A 26,219-nucleotide genomic window follows, 5' to 3' on the forward strand; every position below is an offset into this window, starting at 1 on the left:
TGCCTCTTTCAACAAGTAAGAAAGACTCAATTCGGGTGTAGCCGGATGTTTTCTACTCTCGCAGTTTAAAACGAAGGCGGGAAATACTTTCAAATGTTGTAAAACTTTATAATAAAACGGATTACAATAAAATTTAGTTTATTATTAACTTATATTATAGATCATAGACTCACTTAGTCAAACTAAGATCAAACTAACTAACTTAAATGAGATATATGTATATACAAAAGTAAGTCGTGTTAGTGACACTACTTATAACTCTAGAACGGCTGAACTGATTTGGCTAAGAATTGTTAAAATTAAGAACCATTTAAATGTTTTTTTACTTCAGGGGGTATTCTGGTCTAGAAATTTAAAAAAATCGAATTTTTTATATTTTCAAAGTTTAAGTATTCAAAAATATGTGTACAAGAGGATTTTTCACAATTCAATTTATTTTCGGAAATATAGGCATTTTTCTGACCCGGCATGCAAACTGGTTCGGCCGGAACTAATCGAACAAAAGACTTTAAGCGAAACTTTAAACGCGTTTTTTTCAAAACTGACTTTTTCTGAACTATACCCACGATTTCTCAGGTTTTACTGGACCGATTTACTTGAAATTTTTATAGAGTCTTCTTTATAGGCTATGGTTGGAACTTGCCCCATCCCCAAATTTTTATTTTTATTATTTTTAAAAAATTCGAAATAGTCAGAAAAAGAGATCCAAAAAAACTTTTTTTTCAGGCATTCGCCATTTTGTGAAAAAAAAATTTCCACTTTTCCGTAGTTCCGGCCATTGCGACATTATTCTAGATTAATAATCTTTTTTTTTGGTTTTCAGATAAAGGAGGGTTGAAATCATTGTTGATAAAAAAATAAACGCGTTAATGGTATCTTGATAATGGAAAAAGAGACCCCCAGTTTTATGTCAGAAAATGGTTTTATTGATTTTGAAAATAAAAATCTTCAAAATTTATACACTTTAATGCGCTTTTTTCCACCCTGATTTTTAATTTTTTTGTATCTTTCAGGCCGATAAAATTAACAAATTAACTATAAAAATGGATAGAAAAATATTCAGCTTTTTTCTTACGACAATTTTAAAAATTACCTGAAATTCGCTTTGTCAGACCAAAACCCCTTCTTAAAAAAAAATTATAACAACAAAAATTAAAACGAAAATTATCTAGATATATAAGTATATACCAGAATAACATCATGTAATCATTTGTTGAGAATTGTTTAACTTTATTATTTAGTGTAATTTCAGTCCTCCTCAATAATGCAACCTCCCGCGTTTGGTGAAATTCTATTGTAGCAACCATACTGCCAAGAATTTTTAACGGAGAAATGGTCCTTTTTCCTCCTGCAGTTTTAAATAGAATTTGACAATTTTTATAATTAAAAAACTGTAAATATTATTCGTTAAAATTAAGAATGATCTACCTCCTTCATTAAGACAAGTTTTATCAACTAATAACTTTGAAAATTAATAATTTCTTACAAGTTGAATATAAAATGAATAAAATAAAAAATCATAAAAATAATATTTTATGCTATTACTTTGTATATATAAATTCAATTTAAAGCATCAACCAAAGTATGAGAAAATCCAATTTCATTGTGGAATACTCAAAATCATTATCCTTAATATATGGGAGCTGGGAAAATTTGTGAATCGAGATCACACATTTTGACTTATCCAATACAAGTATTATACCTTTATTTAATTTTACTAAGATGAAGGAGTTTCTTTCCGAATTTCATTAGGAATTCTTACGTTAAGGAAGTATTGATACGATTTTATCCATTTTTGGCACAAGTTATTGTACAATTTCTACAATTTTTGGGTGTTAAATAAATACCATGATTTATTCAGTAAATAATCGCACTTTTAATGATCTCGAACATAACCGTTATATGGTATAATGTGTGTGAACTCTTATTTATGGTACGTACATATATAAAAGTTCGAAACAAACTAGCAACATAAAAATCCAATGCAAAGACTATATGCCTAGACTTTGGTCTAAACCGTATATCCCTAATACAGTGAATTGAGATTCTGTCGTTTTCACATCAACTCAATATATTAAATTTAACTTCTTCATTTGAGTACATTAATCTTAAGACTTGCCACACCTGTAGGTATTCTCCCTGCTTTGATCCGTACAAGTTGCAAGAGTATAGAATTTTCGGTTATACTCGAACTTAGACCTTGCTTACTTTTCTTTATACATTTAGATATCAATGAATTATCAATTGCCGACATATAATCTACCAATTTTATTGCCCACAACTGTATACATATTATGTAGCTGGAGATTTTTACCGCGAACCCAGGCCGCAAGAAAACAAATGTGTGTTTGTTGCTACGAATTCCTTTAAAACGCACGCCCAGAAAAACAAATTGAATACGATCGATCTGATATGAGGCTTGATCATGCTCACCACAAATTCAATTTGCTCTGACTTTTATGGCCGCAACGCATTCATATTTAAATTTGTCGCCGATCATTTAAATATATACAAATGGCTACAAACGAATATTGAATGAGCATTATATGTATGTATGTGTATACAATATATATTATATATATATATGAACAACTAAGTCTGCCTTTTTGCGGTTTTACTAATTTCATATAGAAGATATGAAAGTGTTGCTATGGTGAGATTGTTGACATACAAAAATATATGTAGTATTATGACACCTATTACGAAAAAATATTTTGTAAGCTATAAGGTTTTCCGGATCAAACATCTCATTATAGGTCCAAAATTATCCCGAACTCCCTAATTTGCTTTGAAGGATTTCAATTTCGATAGCCTCAACCAACTATCCACCGTTTACTTGTGAACGCAATGAAAAATTAATAACAATAAATATGACTTACATCGCTTTAAGATGCTAATTTTACTACTCATGCTGAGCGCACACGCTGCACTCACAAAACTGGCTTCAGCACACACACGCCCGAACACATACGAACGCTTTTCGAACCTTACCAATTATGACTAGCCGTTGTAAATTGCCTAGTGAAGATTTTTACAATAATTGCAAAATTAAAAATCCTTTGCCGTCATAAGAAAGCACCACTTACATCTAACAGTTGGCTGCCGTAATGGCTACTTTGTATCGTGGAAGTATGGCTCGAGGTCATGTGTTGCTTAAATTGTAGTCCTAGCTATGTAGCTGTAGCTATGGCTATTGGCAACTGAAAAAAATTGCTTGCAAATGAAAGAGAAAAAGTTGCGAGTAATTTCAGGTACAGAGTGTAGAAAGGTTAGGCCATGCACGCATTAAACAATTTAATACTTTAATAAGTCTACTAAAATGAGGCGGCTAATATCCAGAGATATTTGGCAGATTTGGTCTGAACCATCTCAACTGTTTAACGAGTTGTCCCATGTACGGATTAAAAGAAGGCAAAATGGCAAATCATACAAGTATAGTTTAGAAACAAAAGTGAAGGTGACCTAAAAGGACATCTAAGAGCATAACGTCGATGAAAGCTCCATGCTCCGTGATATGACCTCTTCTGACATAGCAATGAATAAAAGTTTTTGAAATTATCCAATTTCTTGGATTTTACACTCTGCTAAGTATTCAGAAATTCCATTTTTCCACCCGATCACATCCTCATCTTTTGATTCTTCTTCTTCTTAATTGGCGTAGACACCGCTTACGCGATTATAGCCGAGTTAACAACAGCGCGCCAGTCGTTTCTTCTTTTCGCTACGTGGCGCCAATTGGATATTCCAAGCGAAGCCAGGCCCTTCTCCACTTGGTCCTTCCAACGGAGTAGAGGTCCTCCTCTTCCTCTGCTTCCCCCGGCGGGTACTGCGTCGAATATCTTTTGATTGCATAACAGTAACTTAAAGAAGTTCATTTGGCAAAAACCTTACAAGGTATTTTTAAAAGTACTTTATTCTCAACAATAACTATATCATATTGTCTCAGTTCTTATTGTTATTCATTCAGAGGCTAAGCAGAATCATAATCGCTTAAAACTATTCAGTCTTTCAAAGGAGAAAATATTAATCAAAAAACTAAAAACTCTTATTAATTCTGTGTGGAACAAATACCTTTGTCTACCAAAAATACTGCTTTTTTGACCACATTACTTACCCATCTAGATCATAGTCAAATCAGTGATTTCTGTGAACAGATTTGAATGGCATATTTTGCGGCCTTCAAGGTGCTCATTCATTCGGATACTTATATGGTACGACTTTTCGTATTAACGAGCCGAAAGGGGCTCAAAACTTCTTTTCGTCAACAAACTCTCTTTTCGATTGCGTGTATGGCATAGAAATTTATGAATTGCATGCAATAAGCACTTAAGGCTCAGCATAAAGCTCATCACACCTGTAAACAATGAGTTGTAAGCTCTAATCCAGTCACATTCCAACGGAATACGCTTCAATTTGCTGCAAGTTGCAGTCACATTGTCTTCGCTTGTTGTAGCCTGAGGTGTAGTACTATAAGTATGTATGTATCTGTATATGTATGTTTCCGCTTATTTTTGTATATGAGTATGCGTGTATTGTGGCTGAGGTACCAATGGCGCTGACAAGCGCCATATAACTGAAAACATTTTTATGAGTTAAGAGTTTTGTGCCGTTTTAAACGCTTTTCGAATGCGAATGTAGCAACCACACTAACAAAACTCATTTACAGTACAGCAACAACGCAACTCAATTCAGCTCAGCTCGCTAAATCTTATCTTCGTAGCACTACAAACAAAATATATGAATATGTATTGAATGTAAAAGCAAAATCAACAAGCAAACATCAAGCCACACGAATGCATGTTCAGATTGCGATGCGGTCTTCAATGGCCATCGGTGAGCATAAAATTCGCAACATTGTTGATTTAGTATCCATCAGCAAAAAATATGTGAGTTTATTGTGTACGCATCCACACAAAATCAATGATCTTTTGGCCAAAGGATGGAGCGTCACACATTGTCAGCATTCTGACAGCGCCCCGCAACTGCTATAGCTCGCCAACGTCGTGCTGCACAGACCCTCTGCGCAATAGCGTCCAGTGCCGCCGCCACCACAGCCGCGCGAGCCAAAGTCAAGTGTAGACGCGCATTTTCATTTAGAAGATTAAATAGACCATAAACGCGAGAGATCGCCTTAAATGCAACGGACAATGGTCAGCAGACAGTCGACGCTTTGGTTAATGTGACAACAATGTTGCTACAAGCTGCATGCGCAGCACACACGCACATGTACACCTTGAAAGCTTGTGTATTTGTATAGCTATCGAATTGGTTATACTCGTATTTTGTGTTCTCTGTTGGAGTGGAAGGCGGTACCGCTCGTTCAGCACTCGTATATAATGGTTAGTAAAAATCATTTTAATGGTCGCATCTCGACTGAAAATGCAAATTTAAATCTTTTTCTTTCAAATTTGTAAATGCACGCGTATGTCTATTACATATAAACACACACACATATGCACATGCGCGCTTACACTTGCTGTACTTGCGCTTTGTTGAGCCAGAAGAGGGTAACGGCGATTAGTGGCGATGGTCGTTTCACTTTTTTATGCGTTCTTTGATTGATTGGAATAAACCTGTAAGAGGCGAGTGGTCTTGGTACACAAACTAACATTGCATACAAATATACATACATTGAAGCATACATACTATATTTACAGGCACAGATGCCAAGCAATAATAAGCTAAGGCATAGCCAGTGATTGTTTGCGCTTGTAAAAGGAAACTACTTGAGTTTTATTTTTTATTTTTATTCCGCTAAGTTAGCTTTATGACTTTCAAGCGTCTTGATCTTGTCGCTTTCCACAAATTATCTCTTTCAATTGCGAAACTTTGGCCATTACAGATTTCTAGTTTATTACCCAAGCATTTTCAGCTAACGGTAACAAGAGGAAACTTTACTTTATCGAAATCATTCTTACAAAGCTGCACGTACGAGGTCAGTTTGAGCACTCAGCCACGTTCCAATAATCAAAATGGTGACTTTAAATGCAACCCTACTACTTAGCTTAATATAATATATTAAAATACATATTGCAGTAATTGCCGTTATTATTTTTGTTGTTGAGCCAAAAATTAGTTGATGTACAACAATTATCTATCTTTATCAATATCAACTAACGGAAATTTCCGCAAATGAGTTATTTCGACGAGAAAGGTATATTTACTATACATATGTAAATAATACAGATTCATTACAGTTCCACAGGTACTTAAGAGTTTGTTAAAAAAAAAAGATATCGACGAACCGATGTTCCACACATACCTCAAACGAAGTACAAGTCTTTTGCATAAGTTCGGTTTCGAACTCATTGTGTTTCCACTCAGGCGGCGAATAGATTTCAATTAAGAAGCCGTTGTTGAAAAGCTAGAGATAGAAAAATTTTTTAACTATATATTCTACATGAACCTTTGCACAGGACAAGAACAAAATATTAATGAGCCGCCAAAAATGCTTTTGTTGTAAAAAATAAAAAGAGTAACAAATAATTATTATCGAAATCAGCAGGCAGTCTTTGAAAATAGATTGATCATCTCGAAACAATAGTTAACACTCTGTTAAAAGAATTTTAAGATTAGTCTTTAAAGAACAGATTTCTGCGCTATTAACTTATAATATTTGTTATAGCAGGGAATCGGAATAATATTATCGCCGAACTTGTTTCCAACTTCGAAGGAAACTGGTTTTTGAATACATCTGCGCACCTGCGTCAGGTCCCTTTTTGCTGCGAAGCAAAAGCAATTCTTGATGATCTTTTTCTAGTTTTGGCTACAAAAAAATTACTTTCTGTTGGCTGCGTTGTTTAAAGATTTTCTTGAAGCTTTCTTCAAAATATGCAAAATAAAAATTTAATAAGAAATTGCAGTAAACTAACTATGTTCATATTTATACACATCTGTATACATACAAAACATGAAAACACTTCATGACCCTTACCGCTTTTTCAAATGAAATGCTAATAATTTTTTTTTCATCTTTGATATTTATTAGTAGGACATTGTTATAATTTACCACACTCAACTACCCACTCTTGGGTCAAATATAGTATATATATATGTATATGTATATACATACATATATATAATTAATTGCATGTGCCACAAAACATTTGCACACACACACTTACACCACTAAAATTACTAGTATTGATGTACTATTTTCCATTTCTTATTAGTAAATAATTAAATAGTTACATAAGATTACTATAAAGTAGCTCATGCTTACCCATAATTAATATTTATACAATACATGTCTTTATAAACAATTTTAGTTATTTTTAGTTGATTATTGCAATTGTTTTTGTTAAATATATTGTGTTTTTTTCCTTTAAATAGCTATCTTTTTGAAAATAGCAATTCTTGCTTACACTTAGACTGGATTAAAAATATTAAATTGATTTCATATACACAAATACAGCGAATTGGTACTCTTAACTATTGCAGGTTTCAATTGGAAATAATATACATTTGTTTTAAATTACAGTTAATTATACTTTTTTGGTAGAAGAAGCTAAGTCGAAATAGATTATTTTCTCATAACTTTTTTTTTATAAATATTGCATATATGTATATGTGCATATAATTTTTTCTCCTACTACTTAAAGTAATTTTGTATATAGTGCAAAAATAGGAAATTTGTGTTAATAATGTTTTGCATATATATTTTTTAACATTTAAATAATTTTCAATTACTACTGGACTGTTTCTTTTTATTTTTAAATTTTATTGGTCACTTAAACGAAGTAGTCACACACTTAGATAGAAATATTTTTAAACTATCAACAACAACTCTGTGCATTTTCAAAGGTAGCCCAGTAACAAAAACGACGCTGGCAAAGCGAATTCTTGAACTCAGACAAAGTACCGCTAATCGTTTGATGGAATCACAGACAGACCATATAATGGATAATTACTAAGAATTAAGTAAAATTTTTAATTTATAGAGGGAGAAAACATAAATCTAACTTTCAGTAAGTACCAAAATACTTGGTTAAGTAAAAATGTTGATTAGGAAAAAACAAATCCTTGTTGCTGATGTTTGAAATAAAAATGCACAATCGAGTGAGTCGTTTGTATCATTTTTAAGGCCTACACTTTTAGGAACGTCTAAATAATTCTAAATTCTCTTAGATGAATTTGTAAAATAAAATATCGAAACGAAACTATTATAAATCAAGTTTTAAGATCACAAATCAAAAAGATAAATAATTGAAAATCGACCATGTCATCACTAGTATTTACTCAGCTTATTTACTTGTTTACAAGGAATTTTACTAATATTAGTGATATTTTAATTTTTACGCCAAAAAGGGAATTAGTCTTGACCAGGATTGCAAATAATGTATTAAAAAAATAATTGCCTATAATAAAAGTCTCCCAACATTGGGACTAAAAAATAAAAATTTAATTTTTAATTCAAAACTTTTAATTGCAGAATTTGCAGCCCTGGTCTTGACCAGTTCAAAAAAGATTAGTGTCAGTTCCAAATGGAACTGTTCCAAGATTCAGATTTTCTACTGGGTATTTGAGCAATACTGTTGTTGTTGTTATTTTGTGTTATAACCTACATTAAGTAGCACGCGTGCGCTCGTTGTATTGTTGTACGATTTAGTTAATTACTTTGGTTTCAAATTGTTTGTTGTGTTTGTTGTAATTTTTGCAAAGCGAACAAGCTCATTCAAATGCAAATCTATGTACATATTTGTTTTAGTTCTTTTATCATTTTAGTGTTTTTTCAGAGCAGCGCTTAGCACTAAGCATGCAGCTTGCGTCCGCCAAGTTTCATGTTACGCCCATAATGAGGCGAACAGCGCATGTATAGCGGGGCCTTACAATAGCCAAAGTAATTCTTACCTTCACTCACCGCCACGCCGCTGCTATTATATACCAACATTGGCGGTACCAATGTGTCAATCACAAGCGCAACTCCGAGTCAACTTTGTCAAATTTAGTTGTAATGCAATCCGTGCGCGCAACGCCCTGCTTCACGCGATTAGAATGGAGCATGTGGCGCGCGCTCAGCGATCATGCTTGGTGAGTTGCAGTGGCGCTTTGATGCTTGTCGGCGACATTTCACTCACTTTATTGTTGTTGGTAGCGCTCGTGTTTTCCTTATGTTTGTTGCTGTTGCTGTAGGCATTATTTTGATCTGCAGCACAAGTGCGAGGCGTGCGCAGTACAACTTCCAACTCATCGTCGGAGTCGTCGTGCACGTTGATCTCCTCCTCTGAGTCCTCGGAAGAGTCGTCCACTGTCACTGCCTGTTGTTGCTGGTGCTGTTGTTGTTGTTGTATCAGCTCCTCGCCCATGCTTGCGGCATTCGCTGACAATGTCGCCGCCACTGCGTACTGACGCACCAAATGCGCGAACGCCGCCGCCGAGGGTGAGCCGACCAGCGAGCGGAAAGCGCTATGCTCACCGCCCATTGATAATGGCGCTGATGCTGTGGGCGATGTGCTGATTTGCTGCTGCTGTTGCTGAGATGTCGCCAGTGTTGCCGCCAGCGTTATTGCCAACGGATGTTGTTGGTGTTGCGCGGCCGCCGAGCCTGCACTCTCTGCACTCGGTTCTGCCGCTGGGTGTTGCAATTGATCGCCCACTGCCGCTGCATAATGTGTTTTGGCAACGTACTGTTGTTGATGATGCTGGTGCTGTTGTTGTTGGCTGTAGTGATTCAACAACATTGTGGCCGCGTTGCTGTTCGGGGGATGATGCGAAGCATGGTGCGTCAAATGATGTCCGTGTGCGCGCAATTCCAATTCGCTCCCTGGCGAATTCACCGCCGTCGCCAACGATGCTTGACCCCCATGCGTGTAGTGATGGTGGTGGTGGTGCGACTGCAGTTGGTCCGCGCCCGCACATGTAGAGGTGTTGCTGTTGCTGTGGCAGCTGGACGTCGGTGAGGCGGCCACGCCCATCGTCACTGGCGGCGCGAGACTGTGATTGAGACTGTTGCTGTTGTGGTTGTTGCTGCTGTTGTAGCTGTTGTTGTTGTTGTTTCTTTCGGGCGACGGCTGTGAATGCGGAATATGTGGATGGCCGGATGGACTGGAGCGCTGCTTCAACAGATTCATCCGCTGATGGCGGCGCCATTTCGCTCTTCTGTTGGAAAACCAAACCTGAATTGATCAATGCGGAAAGGACGATGTGGTTAGTTCAAAAATAAACGCGACTATAAATGCGAAAGCAACGGATAAGAAAACAAAATTTCAAATGAGCTCTTGTATGTGTGAGTGCAAATAAAAACGGAATAACGGTTAAAAGTATTCAAGCAAGTGGAGAATGAGTGATGCGCCATCGAGTGAAGATTATGTGGGAGAATGGGTATAGATATTAATAGGGATAGATTAATGGATATGGATGTGGATCTTGGTGAATTTGTGTAAGGATAAGCCGACCTTATTGTATGAAGGTTTGGTGGGAATTCTTAAGAAAGTTTTGATTTCGATTAGGATATATGTAGGTATTAAATTCGATTTTGATATGGATCTAGATGTGGATATGTATACAGATAAGAATAACTTAAAAAAAAAGTTTTAATTTGATGATGTATGAATATGGATACAGATAAGTATATGATATGAATATACATTTGGATATATACACAGATAAGAATTTCTATTGGGCATACATTCGATATATTTATTATACTTATTCATACTTATATAAATATGAATATGGACACGGAAAGGGATATATGTTTAGTATATAAACATGTATATGTAAGGCCGCAGCTATGTAGAAGTTCTGAATAGGGACATACATACATATATCGTTAGGGAAAAGTATTCGGGCACAAAAATTTTATTGAAAATAATTAATAAGAAATTATACTCACTTGCACTCGGGCCTCACTTAACGATGTACGGCTCGATAAACGCTCGCGTGTGCTCACACACGGATAATGACTCTTATCGAACTCCTTCTCCAACTCCTCTAACTGTTCTGGACTGAAAGTAGTGCGATTGCGACGAAATTTTGGTTCATCATCATCATCCAAGTAATCCGAGTCCACATGTCGACTATCATCGGGTGACTCCAGGGTGTCCCGACTACCCGAACCAGGTGATATTGGACGATTATTTGTTGTCAACAGACCACCCGAGTTACTGCTAGCACACATATTACTATTTAAACCGCCACTATTACCAGCACCAGACGGTGGTAGCGTCGTAAGCGTTGGACCCGTCGCTTGTGTAGGCCAAAAGTGTGCAGCTGAAGGTGCATTAGCTGCAGCGGCTGCCGCTGCGGCAGAGGGATGCCAAGTAAAGCCGCCATATGGATGCGGTGGATAGAGACTGTAGGCGGCAGTGCGTGCAAATTCACTGGCCACACGCTCGGCGGCTCGATTTCGTAATATACGATTAATGGAAGAAACCGAAGGTGCGGTGGTATTGGTGCACACAGCTGGAAGAAAATATGGGTTTAAATTTTGACTTAAATATTGTTAAAATTGCCAAAAAGCAAACACATACTCTCTTGTATTGACAATAATTGGATAACTTTGCTTTGACGTAAGAATTTGGTCAAGGGAAAAAAGCGTAACCACAGCGAGGAGAAAAGTGGCGAACAGATTACCACAATGATTTAAGGGTCCAGTTATAGTTTAAAAGGGATTAGGGATCCTTCGCAATAAACACTATTTGTTTTAACCTTAGAGAAAGAGTATTTAACAATATAAACCTATCGAAATATATAGCAACTCAGTATATACATTTTATGAGAAAATAACTCTTACAGAAAATAAACTTAGCAAAATTGAACATTACTTCTGCTCAACTTGAGGCTTGATTCAAAAGATAACCACAGCTTTATATACATATGTACATATGTATGCCTATCACTATTAAAATCACTACCGCAATAATTTATGAGTTTTTAAACTACTTTGCAACAAAGACGCCTCAACTATATGAAGTCGCCTTGTCAAAGTAGAGCCGCAAAAGTGGACTTAAAGTCATCATTACCCGTGATGGACAATCAATCAAGTAGCGAGCAACGTGCAAACAAACGCCAACCGATTAAAATCGAATAGCTTGGGGTAAGCGGGAAGCACATCTATATTTATATGGATCATACGTACTATAAACTTGCTGCTTATGCGGCATTTTATAGCCTACTGTATCGTATGCATATCGGTTTTATATAGCATTTAATCAGCACGATCGTTCTAATTGGTGTTTACGATCTTGCACCCAATGCGTGGCAAACAATACAGACAGGCTAATATATGTATATATAGTTGAATGTGTTCTTTGTACATACCTTCCGAAATCAACCGTTCACGTATTTCCCAAGCGAATATTGTTGGATTTTCGCGCTTGTACTGTTCGATCTTCGAGACAACTGTTGGTGTGGCGACTTTTGGTTTAGAGCCTCCAATTAGACCAGGTGGACGCAGTGAACCTGCAAGTGGTAAAATGAGAAAGAAATTAAATTATTGTATATCTTATAAATTGCAGCGGAAGTGACACAGATGTGACGGAAATACACTCTTAAATATAGGAAAAAATGTATATATGTATATTCTCTAAAGAAAACAACACCACAGTGTCAAAAGCTTTAAGAGGTTTTGTCAGGATAGAATTCTTAAAAATTTGAAGATATTTTTTGTTACCCTGGCATATGCCCAGTTTATCACACCCAAAAGGAAACTTCGGAAACCCTTTAAAGTACTTATGTATAAGTAAATAATAAAGGTGAAAAGCTGACGAAGACTAGTACCCCAGTTTTTGGGATCTCTATCTAAAATTTTTTACACGTATAGAATATAGCTGCCAGACAAACTACCGACCAAAGACAAGATAAAGATGTAGGTGATTTTTTTTATTTAGTTTAGTTTAGGTCTTTTCCTTAACTCCAATTCCGACATCCCAAAGAGGTTGATAGCATGTGTCAACACTGACCGTTACACGCCACAGCACTCATTTAAAACTCTTGTGATTTAGCAATAATGGGTGAATTCAATTAGTATGCACTGTCAATAAATAAATGTCAAAAAGAAGCAGTTACATTCACAGCTCACAGCAAAGGTCAACGCAATTGTATATATTTTGTACCACACACATTATATGAACGTACTTTAAAGCCATCATCACCAACTGGGAACCCTTTCGTAATGCATTTGAAACATTATCAATCATCTTTCAACAACAACAACAACAAATGATTCACCTCTTTGCCGCATTCCTATCATTTTTCTTGAGTCCATGTTGTCGGGTTTGGTCAGCGTATGCGTTACCTGGCTACCGATTTGCTGCTACGATGATCGTTATCAAGCATATAAAAGTTGGTAAATGCTTATATACATACATACATGCATATGTATGTATATGAACATATATTTATATATAAATTAGTGTATGGCTGTGTATAATATAAAATAGCACTTATGTGAATATAATAGCTTTATCAACAATTTGCAATCGGCAAGGCGAGTATTTTGTACCTACAAACCGCTACTGACAGCCAAATAGACAGACAGACGGACAGGCTGCGACGGAAGCCGAGCATCAAGTGCTGCCAACTGTTTCTGTGTGTTTGTATAATATACATACATATGTGTAGTTGCACCAATAACTCATCGCATGCAAGAAATAAGCAGCGGTTACGCTGCACTTATTGTTGCAATCGCACAAATTACAGGAAATTTTTTATTCACATATGGACACAAGTAGATATGAATATATAAATATATATGTTCGTAGGTGTATCAAAAGTTTAGCAATATGGTATCAATGGTGTTGCAGATCTCAACATCTATACGAAATTTTTCTACCGATATTGCAGTGACTGGTGAAATTTGAAAAGCTATCTTACTAAGCATTTATATTTAGAACCAGACTAATTTGACACTGACAGAGGCCCTTTACCAAATAGCACAGAGATAACTTCACACGGTATCACTAGCGGTAGAGCAATCATCACTCAATCTGACTAAAGCAACACAACAACAACACAAATTAACGTAACCAAATTAAGGCAAAGTCCCAAAACTTCAATCATGTGAGATAACGCCACCGAGTTGAGGCCCTTTGCTCCAGATAGGAGTAACAAGCAATTATCCTATGACTACCATATTTATGAACTCAAAGCCAAAGTCTTTACTTTACCAAGCGAGACTGACTTTAATCTCATGACTTCACTTATGCAAGTACTGTGAGCTTACTTAACTACTTTGGATCACGAAAGGCTTCAAATACTCATAATCAATACTCATGATCAATAAACTAAATTCTACTTAAATATATGAAAGAATAAAATATTAAAATATATAAAAGTTTAATTAACTAAACATCTGCCCGTAGTGCGTATAAGTTATTTGGAATTTTCCCAACATTTCCATAGAAGATACATTGACGTAAGCAGATTTGTTTGCAAAAATTGGATATATACAGATACGAGTATAAATATACCTATTACAATTACAATTTTGACTTAAACTAGTCAAACTTCAAGCGTTAATATCTTTTAAACGGTTAGATTAATAAAGATCGTCATCGACTTTTTTTAATAGCATTCAATTTCCTAAAAAAATCACAAAACAAAATCTGTTTTCAAGTAGTTGGAAGCGAAATATGAATCTTTCTATCTGATAATAAGAAAAATATAGGAAACCATTAGGCGAAGGACATACGAAAACATACGAAAGGCACGTGTTTAAAATTTTTATATGCTCTATGTAGGATGGCAAACCATACATTAAAAAAATGTATTAACATTTCATTTTTTTTATCTGAAATATGAGATCCAACAAATCTGACTAAATATTTATACTATTGCAACATGAATTTATAGAGAGAGTTGTTCAACTAAGAACTAAAGATAGATATATTCGCCTAAATTTAATTGGGGCGACCCCTTGTCTTACTTTGACACCTGCTTCCTTAAAACATTCTTGTTCCATTCTGGATGTAAAATCTAATATCTCTGACGCATTTAGTTATTGATTTATCGCATCTTTAGTAGTTTTTAACAAAACCGTTATAAGAGGAGGGAGCGTAGTTATCATCCGATTTCAAAAATAAATTATCCTGTGCTTCAGGGGTTAGAAAGACATATACAATAATCTTATTAAGAGGCGGGTCGCGCCAAATTTTTAAAAATTTTCAATCATAAATGCTTCTCGTTATTGCGATTCTTTGTACCAAATTCTAGTTATCTTAATTTGCGGCTTAGTTATGGGAATTGGCAGTGTTCGATTAATGGCGTTTTGTATGCGTATCAATGATCCGATTACACCTATTTACTTGCTCTATATCCATCTCGATTAGTTTAGGATGATATAAACAACCGTTATTATACTCTGTATATAAAATTAAAACTTTGTATGTTAGTTCTTCGAAAACTCCGAAACGGCTAAGCTGATTTCAATCAAATCTTAGGACGTTTTTTAGGATGGCCCAGGGAATATTTCTGTAAAGTTTGGTGACGATCGAAATTTTTTAGTGTTCTTAAATGAATTATCGATGCGCTTACCTCTTTAGAGATTTTCAAACTCTCCAGCTTTCAGCAAAAACTGCTTCGTTCAGTTAAACGATCATAGACAAAGAGGGGTCAGGGAACGAAATGCATTATAATTACTTTAGCTTGTTTTTTATTAATTGATTTCATTTAAAAAATTTAAAATTAGTATACATTTATGAATATTTTTATTTTTACGTGATAATTATTATTATGCGTAAATAAGCTCTAAGATATCAGTATTTCTCAATTGAAATTAAGCATTATAATAATAGAATAAAGCTCCGCTGTCTATGGAAGCAGCGGCCACGGCCACACCAAATGAAAACTTTGCGGGCGTACATATAGTACATACGAGCGCGCATACATTTTGGGGCTGAATTGTGCGCATCATCGCTCAATCATCGATCAAGCTGACAAAATTTCTATGAAGCGCCATCTCACTACAATGTCGGCTATTTTGACACTTTATTGCATTGATTACATACCTATCCCGTAACAGAGTGCACGAGTTGTTTCAACGTTTTCAAAGTGGTCGCGATGACATAAATGACGATCAACATGTGAGCCAATCAAAATCCGTGACCATCGGAAATTCCATCGAATGATTTCGATGCACTCTGCTACGGTATAGGTAATCATTGCCATAAACTTGTTTCAGCAATTGAAACGTTTCAGTAAAAATTTTACCAATTTTAAAACAAAATTTAATGTTGGTTCTTTGTTCGAAGCTCATTTTCGCACCCATATCACAAGCATACTGACACTTAAAACGCAATAACTTCATTTCAAATGGATGAAATGTCATGAAATTCTCACTGGACAATCGATAAAGATAGCAGATTCAGATTCCTGAATTCATCAAAAATCAGCCGAAATCATCATTGAAATTCATGGAAATGGAATTGAACATCTCCAAAACATCGATTTATCGCATTTTGACCGAACATTTGGGCTTACGAAAGGTGTGCGCACGGTTTGTTCCACACAAATTGACTGACGACCAAAAATTGCTCAAAATGCAACATTCGAAGGACGCTTGTGACCGATTATTTGACCAAAAATCACATTTTAACCATTAACCACTCCCCGTATGCTCCTGGTATGGCACCGTGCGACTTCATCCTTTTCGGAAAAATGCATTTGCCCATAAAAGGAAAGCGCTATGCAGACGTAGCGGCCATTCAAAAAGCTTGCGCCGGCATACTGGCGGCCATACCGGCCAACGAGCCAACACTCGTTCGACATGCTTTTGGACCGTGCAAAAAGCTGTATTGCAGCAGGAGGCTATTTTGAATAAAATTCATTGATTTTGCCGAAAAACCCATTTGTTGTGTTTTTTTTTAAGTCCTGTTTACTTTGGAATGCTCCTTGTATAAAAACACTCAATGGAGTATGCTTAGAACGTATAGAAGTAAAAAGGAGTTCATATAAATGGCAATTTTATAAATTTTATAATGTAATATCATATACCATTGGTTTTGGGAAAATGCAAAAGAACAGCTGGTACGACGAGGAGTGGCCGTGCAATAGAAACCGTGAGTTGAAGAGGGAAGCGAGGCGCATTTGCAGACAGAAAAGGAAAAAGGCCGAAATGCGTGAGTATGAATAGCTTGACAAGCTGGCCGACAGGGGTAATGCTCGAAAATTCAGCGAAAAGATGTGGCGGCTAACAGAAAGTTTCAAGACCGGAGCATACTCTTGTAGAACCCCCAGAGGTGATCTAGTGACTGATGCCCAGAGCATACTAAAATTAGCCTGCTGAATGTCAGTGAAAGTACAATGCCAGGAGAAGGCGAAACCGATTCCGTAATCGATGATGATGGAGCAGACGTTCCATTGCCCGACCATGAAGAAGTTCAAATAGCAATTACCCATCTGAAGAACAACCGGCCGAGCTATTCAAACACGGCGGCGAAGAACTGATAGGGAGCATGCATCAGCTTCTTTGTAAAATATGTTCGGACGAAAGCATGCCCAACGATTGAAATTTAAGTGTGCTCTGCCCAATCCACAAAAAGGGAGACCCCACAATCTGCGCCAACTACCGTGGGATAAGTCTTTTCAACATCGCGTATAAGGTTCTATCGAGCGTATTGTGTGGAAGATTAAAGCCCACCGTCAACAAACTGATTGGACCTTATCAATGTGGCTTTAGACCTGGAAAATCAACAACCGACCAGATATTCACCATGCGCCAAATCTTGGAAATGACCCATGAAAAGAGAATCGACACACACTACAGCACGAAAAGGAGCTGCCTTTATGTCGCGATGTCTGAGTTTGGTATCCCCGCAAAACTAATACGTCTGTGTAAGCTGACGTTGAGCAACACCAAAAGCTCCGTCACGATCGGGAAGAATCTATCCAGAACTGAACCGAGAGGGTACAATCTTCTATAAAGATGTACAGCTGCTGGGGTATGCCGATGATATTGATATCATTGGCCTCAACACCCGCGACGTTAGTTCTGCTTTCTCCAAACTGGACAAGAAAACAAAGCAAATGGTTCTGGCAGTGAACGAGGGCAAGACGAAATATCTCCTGTCATCAAAGAAATAGTCGTCGCACTCGCGATTAGGCTCCCACGTCACTGTTGACTGTCATAACTTAGAAGGCGTAGATGGTTTCGTCTATCTTGGAACCAGTATAAACACCACCAACAATGTCAGCCTGGAAATCCAACGCAGAATAACTCTTGGTGCTACCTCGGACTGAGTAGGCAATTGAGAAGTAAAGTAATCTCTCGACGAACAAAAGCCAAACTCTATAAGTCACTCATTATTCCTGTCCTGCTATATGGTGCAGAGGCATGGACGATGACAACATCTGATGAGTCGACGTTACGAGTTTTCGAGAGAAAGGTTCTGCGAAAGATTTATGGTTCTTTGTGCATTGGCCACGGCGAATATCGCATTCGATGGAGCGATGAGCTGCACGAGATATATGACAACACTGACATAGTTCAGCGAATTAAAAGACAGCGGCTACGCTGGCTAGGTCATGTTGTCCGGATGGATGAAAACACTCCAGCTCTGAAAGTATTCGAAGCAGTTTGTTTAAAATTATCATTGTCATTGTTATATTAACCCATGTATTAAATTTCGGTCGGATATCTAAAAAACTGACGAAGAAATCTTTATAATACATATAAATTTAATTTTACCTTAAATAATCTCTGGCTCGAAACCAGGGGTCGAATCTTTACATCCGTGCACGGATCGGCAAACATACGAAAGAAAATTACGTGATACGTCAATCGTATGCGGTGATTGGTATTGTGACATACCACAATAGTTCTTAAATTCCACGTTGCTTTGGATCGTATTTTTAGGTCACAAGAGATGTCGAACTGTCAAAACTGTTGCGAAATTTTCAATAAACTAACAAAACAAATTAAATATCAAAATGGATCCAACTTTGTTTTTCCAACTTTGTTTTTTATTTGAGTTCTAGTGAAAGTGATGGAAAAATTAGTGCGGAGATAGCTAGGAGATCATAGCAATAGCGTTGGTATAAAGAAAAAACAAATTATGAATCCTCATTAACAGAATTTTCTTTGCAGATGTATCGTTGAACAAAGCTTAACTTAAAAAGACGGTGGAGAATTTTAGTATATGGCAAGAGAGGAAGGTATCACCCCACAAAAGTGGAATATTTGCTAACGTTTGTGAGGCATTACATAACATCTGCATAAAATTTATAATAAGTTACGACCCTCAAAATTGCGATTCTTATCACACCCAAGAAATGGGCACCGGGGTAGCGAACCGCCTCACCGCAACCGACCAAACGATAAGAGACCAAATAAACTTTAATAAATTTAATTCAAAAATGTACATATACATATGTCCTTTACCTTTAAATAATTTTATTTTTAATGCCAACTAAAATACAAAAATTTTTTTCAAAAATATTTTTTTTTAATTTTTAATGAGATATTCCATTCATCGGTTTCTTATTTATGTATATACATATATTAAAATTATAAAAAACATAAAATTTAAAAAAAATTTGCTCACATTTCCATAAATTTGTCTATTACGATTGGTAATTTGCATGAATGACGATTCGAACGAACGGATACGTTTATACACTCGTTCACGTATGTCATCATGCCAGATTACGATAGAAGCGTTACGATCACGCATATCTTAATACGAAATACAGGCTTTTACGTGACGAGCGATACGTTCGCGGATGTAACGATTCGGCCCCAGTTTTAGACCAAAAAAATTGTTCAGAATGATCCGTAGAACATTTTTCGCATATGCGATACCAAGCTTTATTAAGATATCTTAATTTTTACGCAAGTTATACGATTGCACTGAGGGACAGACTGATCACTCTGATCATTTAACTCCGCGCTGACATGTCCTCTGACGTATGCACAATTGTCTTACGATTCTTTCTTTTTTCGTTCCGTGCCAAATATCGTTTTAGTAACGTCTTATAGCGGGATTCTGTAACCAGTCTCTAGTCTCTATTTAAGACATTTTGTGGTAAAGTCTCAATTTGTGACTAGTTACTATTCACTAAACAGTCTCTAGCGTTAGTCTCAAAATATTGCCTTAAATTTGATACCTGATAGTTAGCAAGTCTCAAAACTAAAAAGAACTCTTGTCTGCCATTTTGAATATACTGAATAGAGATCATCATAGATATTAATCAACTGTCGTTTTTTTATTTTTGTAAGCAACTCAAACACGAAAATGTTAAAAATAAATCAATTTTACATAAATTTCGTAATTATTATGAAACAAAGTCAACATACATATATATTATTTTCATTGATAATTATGTTTTTTGACTATGTTATAGAAAATTTAATATTTGTTATCGACATATAATATTTATTTTCATTCAAGTGCAAAACATCTCTGAATAATGAAATGTAATAGATTTTGTGACTGTCACTTACAGAATAGCAAAATCGTCTCAAGTCTCGAAAATTGTCTCTAACTTAAAATCTCAAATTTAGGGACTTGAGACTGTATCACAGTACAAAATCGCACGGTTAGACTTGTTTTCTATAAACATTTATAATTGATTTTAAGTTTTAATAACTGAAATTTGCCATTTGAGATTTGCACAATATTAGAACTGGTACGAATCATGAAAAACAAAACTTGGTAGAATTGAAAAAAGCGATTACACTACTTTAGTGAGATATCAGGATGCTCATTAGTACGAATTCATCTCGATAAATTTCTTGTTGCTTTTAGCTGTAATTCTTTTGGCAAGAGAGAAATCACAAATCTCCGAATATATTGTTCAGATCGGACCACTATAGCATATAGCCGTCATTCAAACTGACCAATCCAAATCAAAATAAAAAATTATCATAAAAAATTAAAACTTATCATTTTCACCCTAAATTTTTTTTGCAATCCAAAACTGTTCTATTCAAAGCTAATCTTAAATTTTAGAAATCATTGCTGTGTACTCACCTAGTAGTTTCGAGACAGCACCCTGTTGCGACAACATATGCTGCGCTATATCGTAACCGCGTAGACCGCCGAATCGGGACAACTCGAGTAAACGCTGTTGGGACATGAGCGCATTCAAAGTGGTGGGCGATGGTGAGCCACCGGATCCGAAGATTGCAGCACCCGGTATTTGCACAGAGGGTGACAGGCCGACTGAAATGGTAAATTGAATTTTACATATTTCCGCATATTTTATATATTTTTTGTAGACGTAGATACCTAATAAAAATAGAGGTATTCTAAAAAAAATAATTTATAAATTGGAATTGTTGAGCCGTCTAACTATACCTTTGCTCGTCGGAAGTGCTATTGTGTGCTTATTCATTGACAGTGCTAATGTTTACCTACGATTGAACTAATTTCTCAATATGTAGCGAGGGCGATGCAGTTCCTCCAGCTTTGCACTCCACGTCGAATTCGTAATGGCTATTAAAACTAAAATATTATAGCCGCGCCAATTCGTATCAAACTTTATGCTTAATTACGAGTGACTAATTTGGTTTAACATGACTAACTGTGTTAAATAAATAGCGGTAAGTTTGTTTTGCAGTTAAGCAACGCAGCAAAATAATTTGAGCAAAATAACCAACGAAATGAAGCTTTCACTGCGCGGCGAGGCGGTGCGCGGTGCGACAGTGGTACATGAGCCGCCGTTTGTTGCCGTCACAACCGCACGGTATACCCTTGTCGCCTAAGCTAGTTGAAATAAATTAAGACATTTATACAGGTGTGCTACATAAGCAGATCATGACATTTATTACGGTTTAATTGTTTTCCTGCACGAGCATTTCAAGCGATTGTGTACACCTAATAATATATATACCGAAATATTTTCGTCTGTTCAATTCAACATTTACAATTATGATCTACGTACATACATATGTACATAGTATGAGCAAATACACGAGCGCACAGTGCAAACAGTGCACACAATGCGAACAATAGGCACGTTTTGCCAAACAAATATTGAATTAAATATTTAATTAACAATAACCATGGAAAAACATTTATAAAAGATAACGAAAACCGAATAACAGTAACCAAAAAAATTTAACGCAATATATAAAATGCTAAAAATAAAAATATTGTTTTATAAATATGCAAAAGAAATGTATCAAAGAGCCGCGAATTTATTCTTAAAATAAATTTTAAAAATTAAATTGCTGGAAATTCGTTAACTACCACAGCTATCAAGGCTTGATTTATAGTCCAGCGAATTCTACGGCTTTTCACGCTAACCATATTTACACACGTACATATGTATATTAAGACTGTCCTCACATATGTACATAAATCATTCTAATCAAAATTCATCAACTTTCATAGAGTTAATGAACATAACTACGCCGTTTATTATCAGCTTAGCCTTTACATAAGAGTATTCTAACATAATACTTTCATTAGAAAAAAGTTGAAAGTTTTTCAAAAATAAAATGAAAAGTAAACAAATAAATATTTTTTTCATGATTATGTTTTTATTTTACTTAATTCGCCAATTATTTGAAAATTTTGGTAGCTTTAGTAGAAATTCTAACACAGTGCTTTCATTCGAAAGGTATAAACATGAAGCTTTAGAGAGATTTTAAGCTTTTATGAAAACCTAATAGTTTCCTCGACTTTTTCTACGATTATGTGGCTTTTGTCCAATGTTCCCTAAATTATTTCAATAATTTAAAACTTTGATATGAATGTAAATGATGAATTTCATTTGTAAAATCAAAATTATATTTGTTTGTAAAATTTAATGAGAAATGAGACGTAAAATAAGAGAGGAGATAAACAAAAATAAGATTGTAAATGAATTTTCAGGAATCCTCATTAAAAATAGTAGCATGTAGACTAAAAGTAGCATAAAAGCTCTTGAGCTATATAAAATTATTGATATTGTATTTCCAAACCAACAAAACTGAAAATTAATACATTTAGGTTATAGTTCTTTAACTACAAAAAATATGAGAATATATTGAAAGTTTGAGCATATGAAATGAACTGTCTATTTCTTAACATGGTTCGATGTCTGAATAGATATATTTTTGTTTAAATAAGTGAAATTACTCAAACATCGAATCAAGTTTTACAAAAAAACTATTTTATCTCTTAAGCCAATGAAACTTTTCGCTATTTAGATTAGTTCTGAGATTAAAATTTGGAAAGAAAGTGCATTTCGGCAACATGACTAAAAAATTATTCAAACATAGAACGAAATTTAAAATAATCTTCATTTAAAACATCAAAAAAGTTTAAATTTCCAACACTGTCGTAAACGACAAAATGTTCATTTAAAATAATTTGAGAAAACATATAAAACATATATATGTATATACTATATAAGTGCTCTATTTATAAGTGAAAACCTTATAATATTTCACTGTTTAAAAAATATATTTTGCTTACACTTTCCTTAATTTTCAAATATATATAATTTAGATAACTGTTTTATTTAATAAACTATGTTCTCTATACCCACATGAATTACAGTTACGTGATGTGAAAAATCCGTTTTCAGGAGAGGAAGGAACTATACACTGATTTACTAAAAATAGTTTCTTTGTGACAGAAGATTGAAATACTATCTTAGAGTATAATATAATGCAAGCATTAACATATATTTTATCGAAAAACATTTTTAGTGCCTCTTTCTTAAAAGCAAATGGGCAAGTTTCAAAATGGCCTGGTGTTTATTCTATATGAAACGGCGCTGATAGAGAGAAAAAGTAGAAGCAAACATTCGAAATATTTTTAATTATTTTTATTTTTTGTATTATCTGTAATATCAAGATATATTTATTCTTCATAATAATAACTTATAAATTTATTTTGATTAAGTTAATAAATACTAGTAGTAATTATAACTACTTCCTTCTCTAATCAAAATGGCGAATGGCTAAAATTTTAATTACAGTTTAACTTCCTTAACTCGAAACTCTCCATAGCTCAAACTCTTGAATTGGCAAAAGAAGTCAAATTTCTTATAAATTTCCTTCCATAAATCGAACATTTAAACGGTGGTGATTCTTTAAGTCTCATTTTTCGGGGAAATCCCATTTGGTAAATAGCTGACCATGTAAAAGTCGCCGTATTTATCCCTTCAAATGTTACTATTACAGATTTTATTGAGGTGGACAATGAGATTTGCTTTATAACAGATGATATTATAGAACCGAATATTTCAGATCCAACGAATATGACTTCTAGCGCCAAGGAAAACAATGAGAATTCTAAAGAAGAAATTAGTCTACCGCCATCCAAAAATTATGTAACGCGTTCTTTTGCAATTTAAAATTCCTATTTAAATACGACTATTAACAAAACTGACGATCACTACAAAGCACTAAACAGATTAGAATCCTTTTTCACTGACCACACGTACAAAAAATACATGTATGTATGTATGTACGTTCATCAAAAAATTACAGAATACATGTTTTATGCAGAACTGCTAGCCGATTATTTCTAACGCACGCCGAACATCACAAAAGATTTTTTGACAAGAAAACGGTCCCATAGTGACTTCTTACTATGCCATTAAGAGCTCAAAACACCTAGGAACTGTATTTTTGATTGCATACGAACTTACATAAATAAGCGACGCTAAATGTAGGTACTTTTCACGAACATTGTTGGAAACTTTGGCTCACTAAATTCAAATTTTAACCAAATCAGGACGGTGGCGAAAAGCCTGCCGGAAAATTGTATATTATTCACATAGCCTTATAATTACTGCTGTTTTTCCTTAATAATTGAAAAAAGAATACATTCTGGAACTTACTATTGCACGGTGGCGGTATAGTGGGCGCACCACCTGTACCCGCTAAGGCTGGTATTCTTGGTGGTTCCATTTTCCAATGCGCTGGTATGCTCGTATTTGCGGCGGCCAATGTTCCAAATTTATGATTAATACCCGGTTCAATCAACATGACCAAGCGAGCAATGCAGTGTTGGGAGTAATTTTTTCACGATTTTTATTATAAATGCCTATTATGTTTTAGGTATTTGCTAAGGGAGTATACTTGTAGAATTAACCAAAAAGCTGCATACTAAGTTGCGATGTTTGTATGTATTTAAGTTATTACATTGGCGCACAAAAAAACAACAGAATGCGCTGTTACATATGTATGCACGTATACATATGTATGTGTTGAAGTGAATTTAAGCGAAAGTAAAAAATGTGCTTTAGCTTAACATTTTCTAATATTTGTTCTTTGTTTCTTTATATTTTTATACTACTTTCTATAAAACTTTTGTGCACTTTTGAAGTTTTGTTAAATACAGTTATTTATTTTTAATATGTATTTATTTTAATTCTTTTAATTAATTATTATTTGTTTTTTAACTTTCACAGCTTTCAATATCGTTGATATTTTTTATTAAGTAATGCACACTTTACTTATATTTAATGCATTAATTTCTACATTCACAACTTTGCTCGTTTTATTTCAACTGTCATTTTTTTATTTTACTTTATTATTGCAACTTTGATTTCACATCACACGTCTGCACTGAGCGTAATCATGAATATTTTTCATACAACGACACGATCCACACACGAAAGCCGAACTCGGCGCACTAAATTCCAAAATTCCACTTCAACCAGTTGTGACGGCTCATTCGACTCAATACCCCACCGCCAACACCACCGCGCACTGCTTCAATTAACCGACCATGCTATAGACGTTAACCTGTTCGAGATAATTTGCTGTTCCGTTTGAGTGAGTGCTTTTGTATGTTCATGCTCTCAAATGAACAACAACAAAAGCCTGTGCCAGCCGCAACACAAGCACATACAATTGCACAACATTTTATTATTTTCTTGCTTTTCTTGTTGTTGCTTTAGCCACCACCACCATCTCCAGCATTCTGCCACCGGTTTCTCGACCTCAATGCACAAGAATAATGGCGGCCCGCAATGAGCGCGAGCGTACCATTGGTGCGAAGGAGCTAGTTGCTTGCAACTCAGCTACTGTCGTGCCACTTGCTCTCTTGCAATTTTTAAAAATAGTGAGAGCTTGCTTTACATCGTGTCTTCTTTTTGCTGCGGCGTCCGCCTGGACTTGCCTGTGGCCGAGCTTGCTTACCTAAATCACATTCCGTGCATTAATTGCCGTCCGTTCACTGGCGGTTGATCACTTGTATGCCAGTAGTGGGTAGTGCCGTGCGCTCATGCTTACGTTATCCGTTACCAACAATGTCGCGTGTGCGCTCTCTCGCTTACACTGCTTTTAGTTGGCGGTGTAAAATTTCGATTGCACTGTTCTTTCCAGTTGGTTAACG

At 35.4% G+C, this 26,219-nt stretch overlaps 1 protein-coding gene across 2 annotated transcripts; it reads right to left on the reverse strand.

Moving 5' to 3' along the window:
• Positions 1-6,973: 6,973 nt before the first annotated feature.
• LOC126762644 (paired box protein Pax-6-like) lies at positions 6,974-25,686 on the reverse strand. Of its 2 annotated transcripts, none has more exons than XM_050479535.1 (5): positions 24,718-25,650; positions 20,910-21,101; positions 12,262-12,402; positions 10,835-11,403; positions 6,974-10,115 (listed from the first exon to the last, which is right to left on the reverse strand). In XM_050479535.1, exons 1-5 carry the CDS (start codon positions 24,863-24,865, stop codon positions 9,015-9,017), a joined length of 2,151 nt encoding a protein of 716 aa, XP_050335492.1. In that variant the 5' UTR covers positions 24,866-25,650; the 3' UTR covers positions 6,974-9,014. The 2 variants fall into 2 exon arrangements, with proteins under 2 accessions (XP_050335492.1, XP_050335493.1); XM_050479536.1 differs by having other exon boundaries at positions 9,311-10,098; positions 24,718-25,686.
• Positions 25,687-26,219: the final 533 nt, after the last annotated feature.

The sequence above is a fragment of the Bactrocera neohumeralis genome, chromosome 6, assembly GCF_024586455.1.
Source record: "Bactrocera neohumeralis isolate Rockhampton chromosome 6, APGP_CSIRO_Bneo_wtdbg2-racon-allhic-juicebox.fasta_v2, whole genome shotgun sequence".
NCBI classification, from domain to species: Eukaryota; Metazoa; Arthropoda; class Insecta; order Diptera; family Tephritidae; genus Bactrocera; species Bactrocera neohumeralis.

Coding starts and splice junctions, on each gene's coding strand:
- LOC126762644 (XM_050479535.1), bottom strand. CDS start 24,865: ATGTTGATTGAACCGGGTATTAATCATAAATTTGGAACATTGGCCGCC. Junction 12,403..20,909: donor TGCTGTCTCGAAACTACTAG/GTGAGTACACAG, acceptor TACCACTTGCAG/GTTCACTGCGTCCACCTGGT. Junction 10,116..10,834: donor TAAGTGAGGCCCGAGTGCAA/GTGAGTATAATT, acceptor TGATCAATTCAG/GTTTGGTTTTCCAACAGAAG.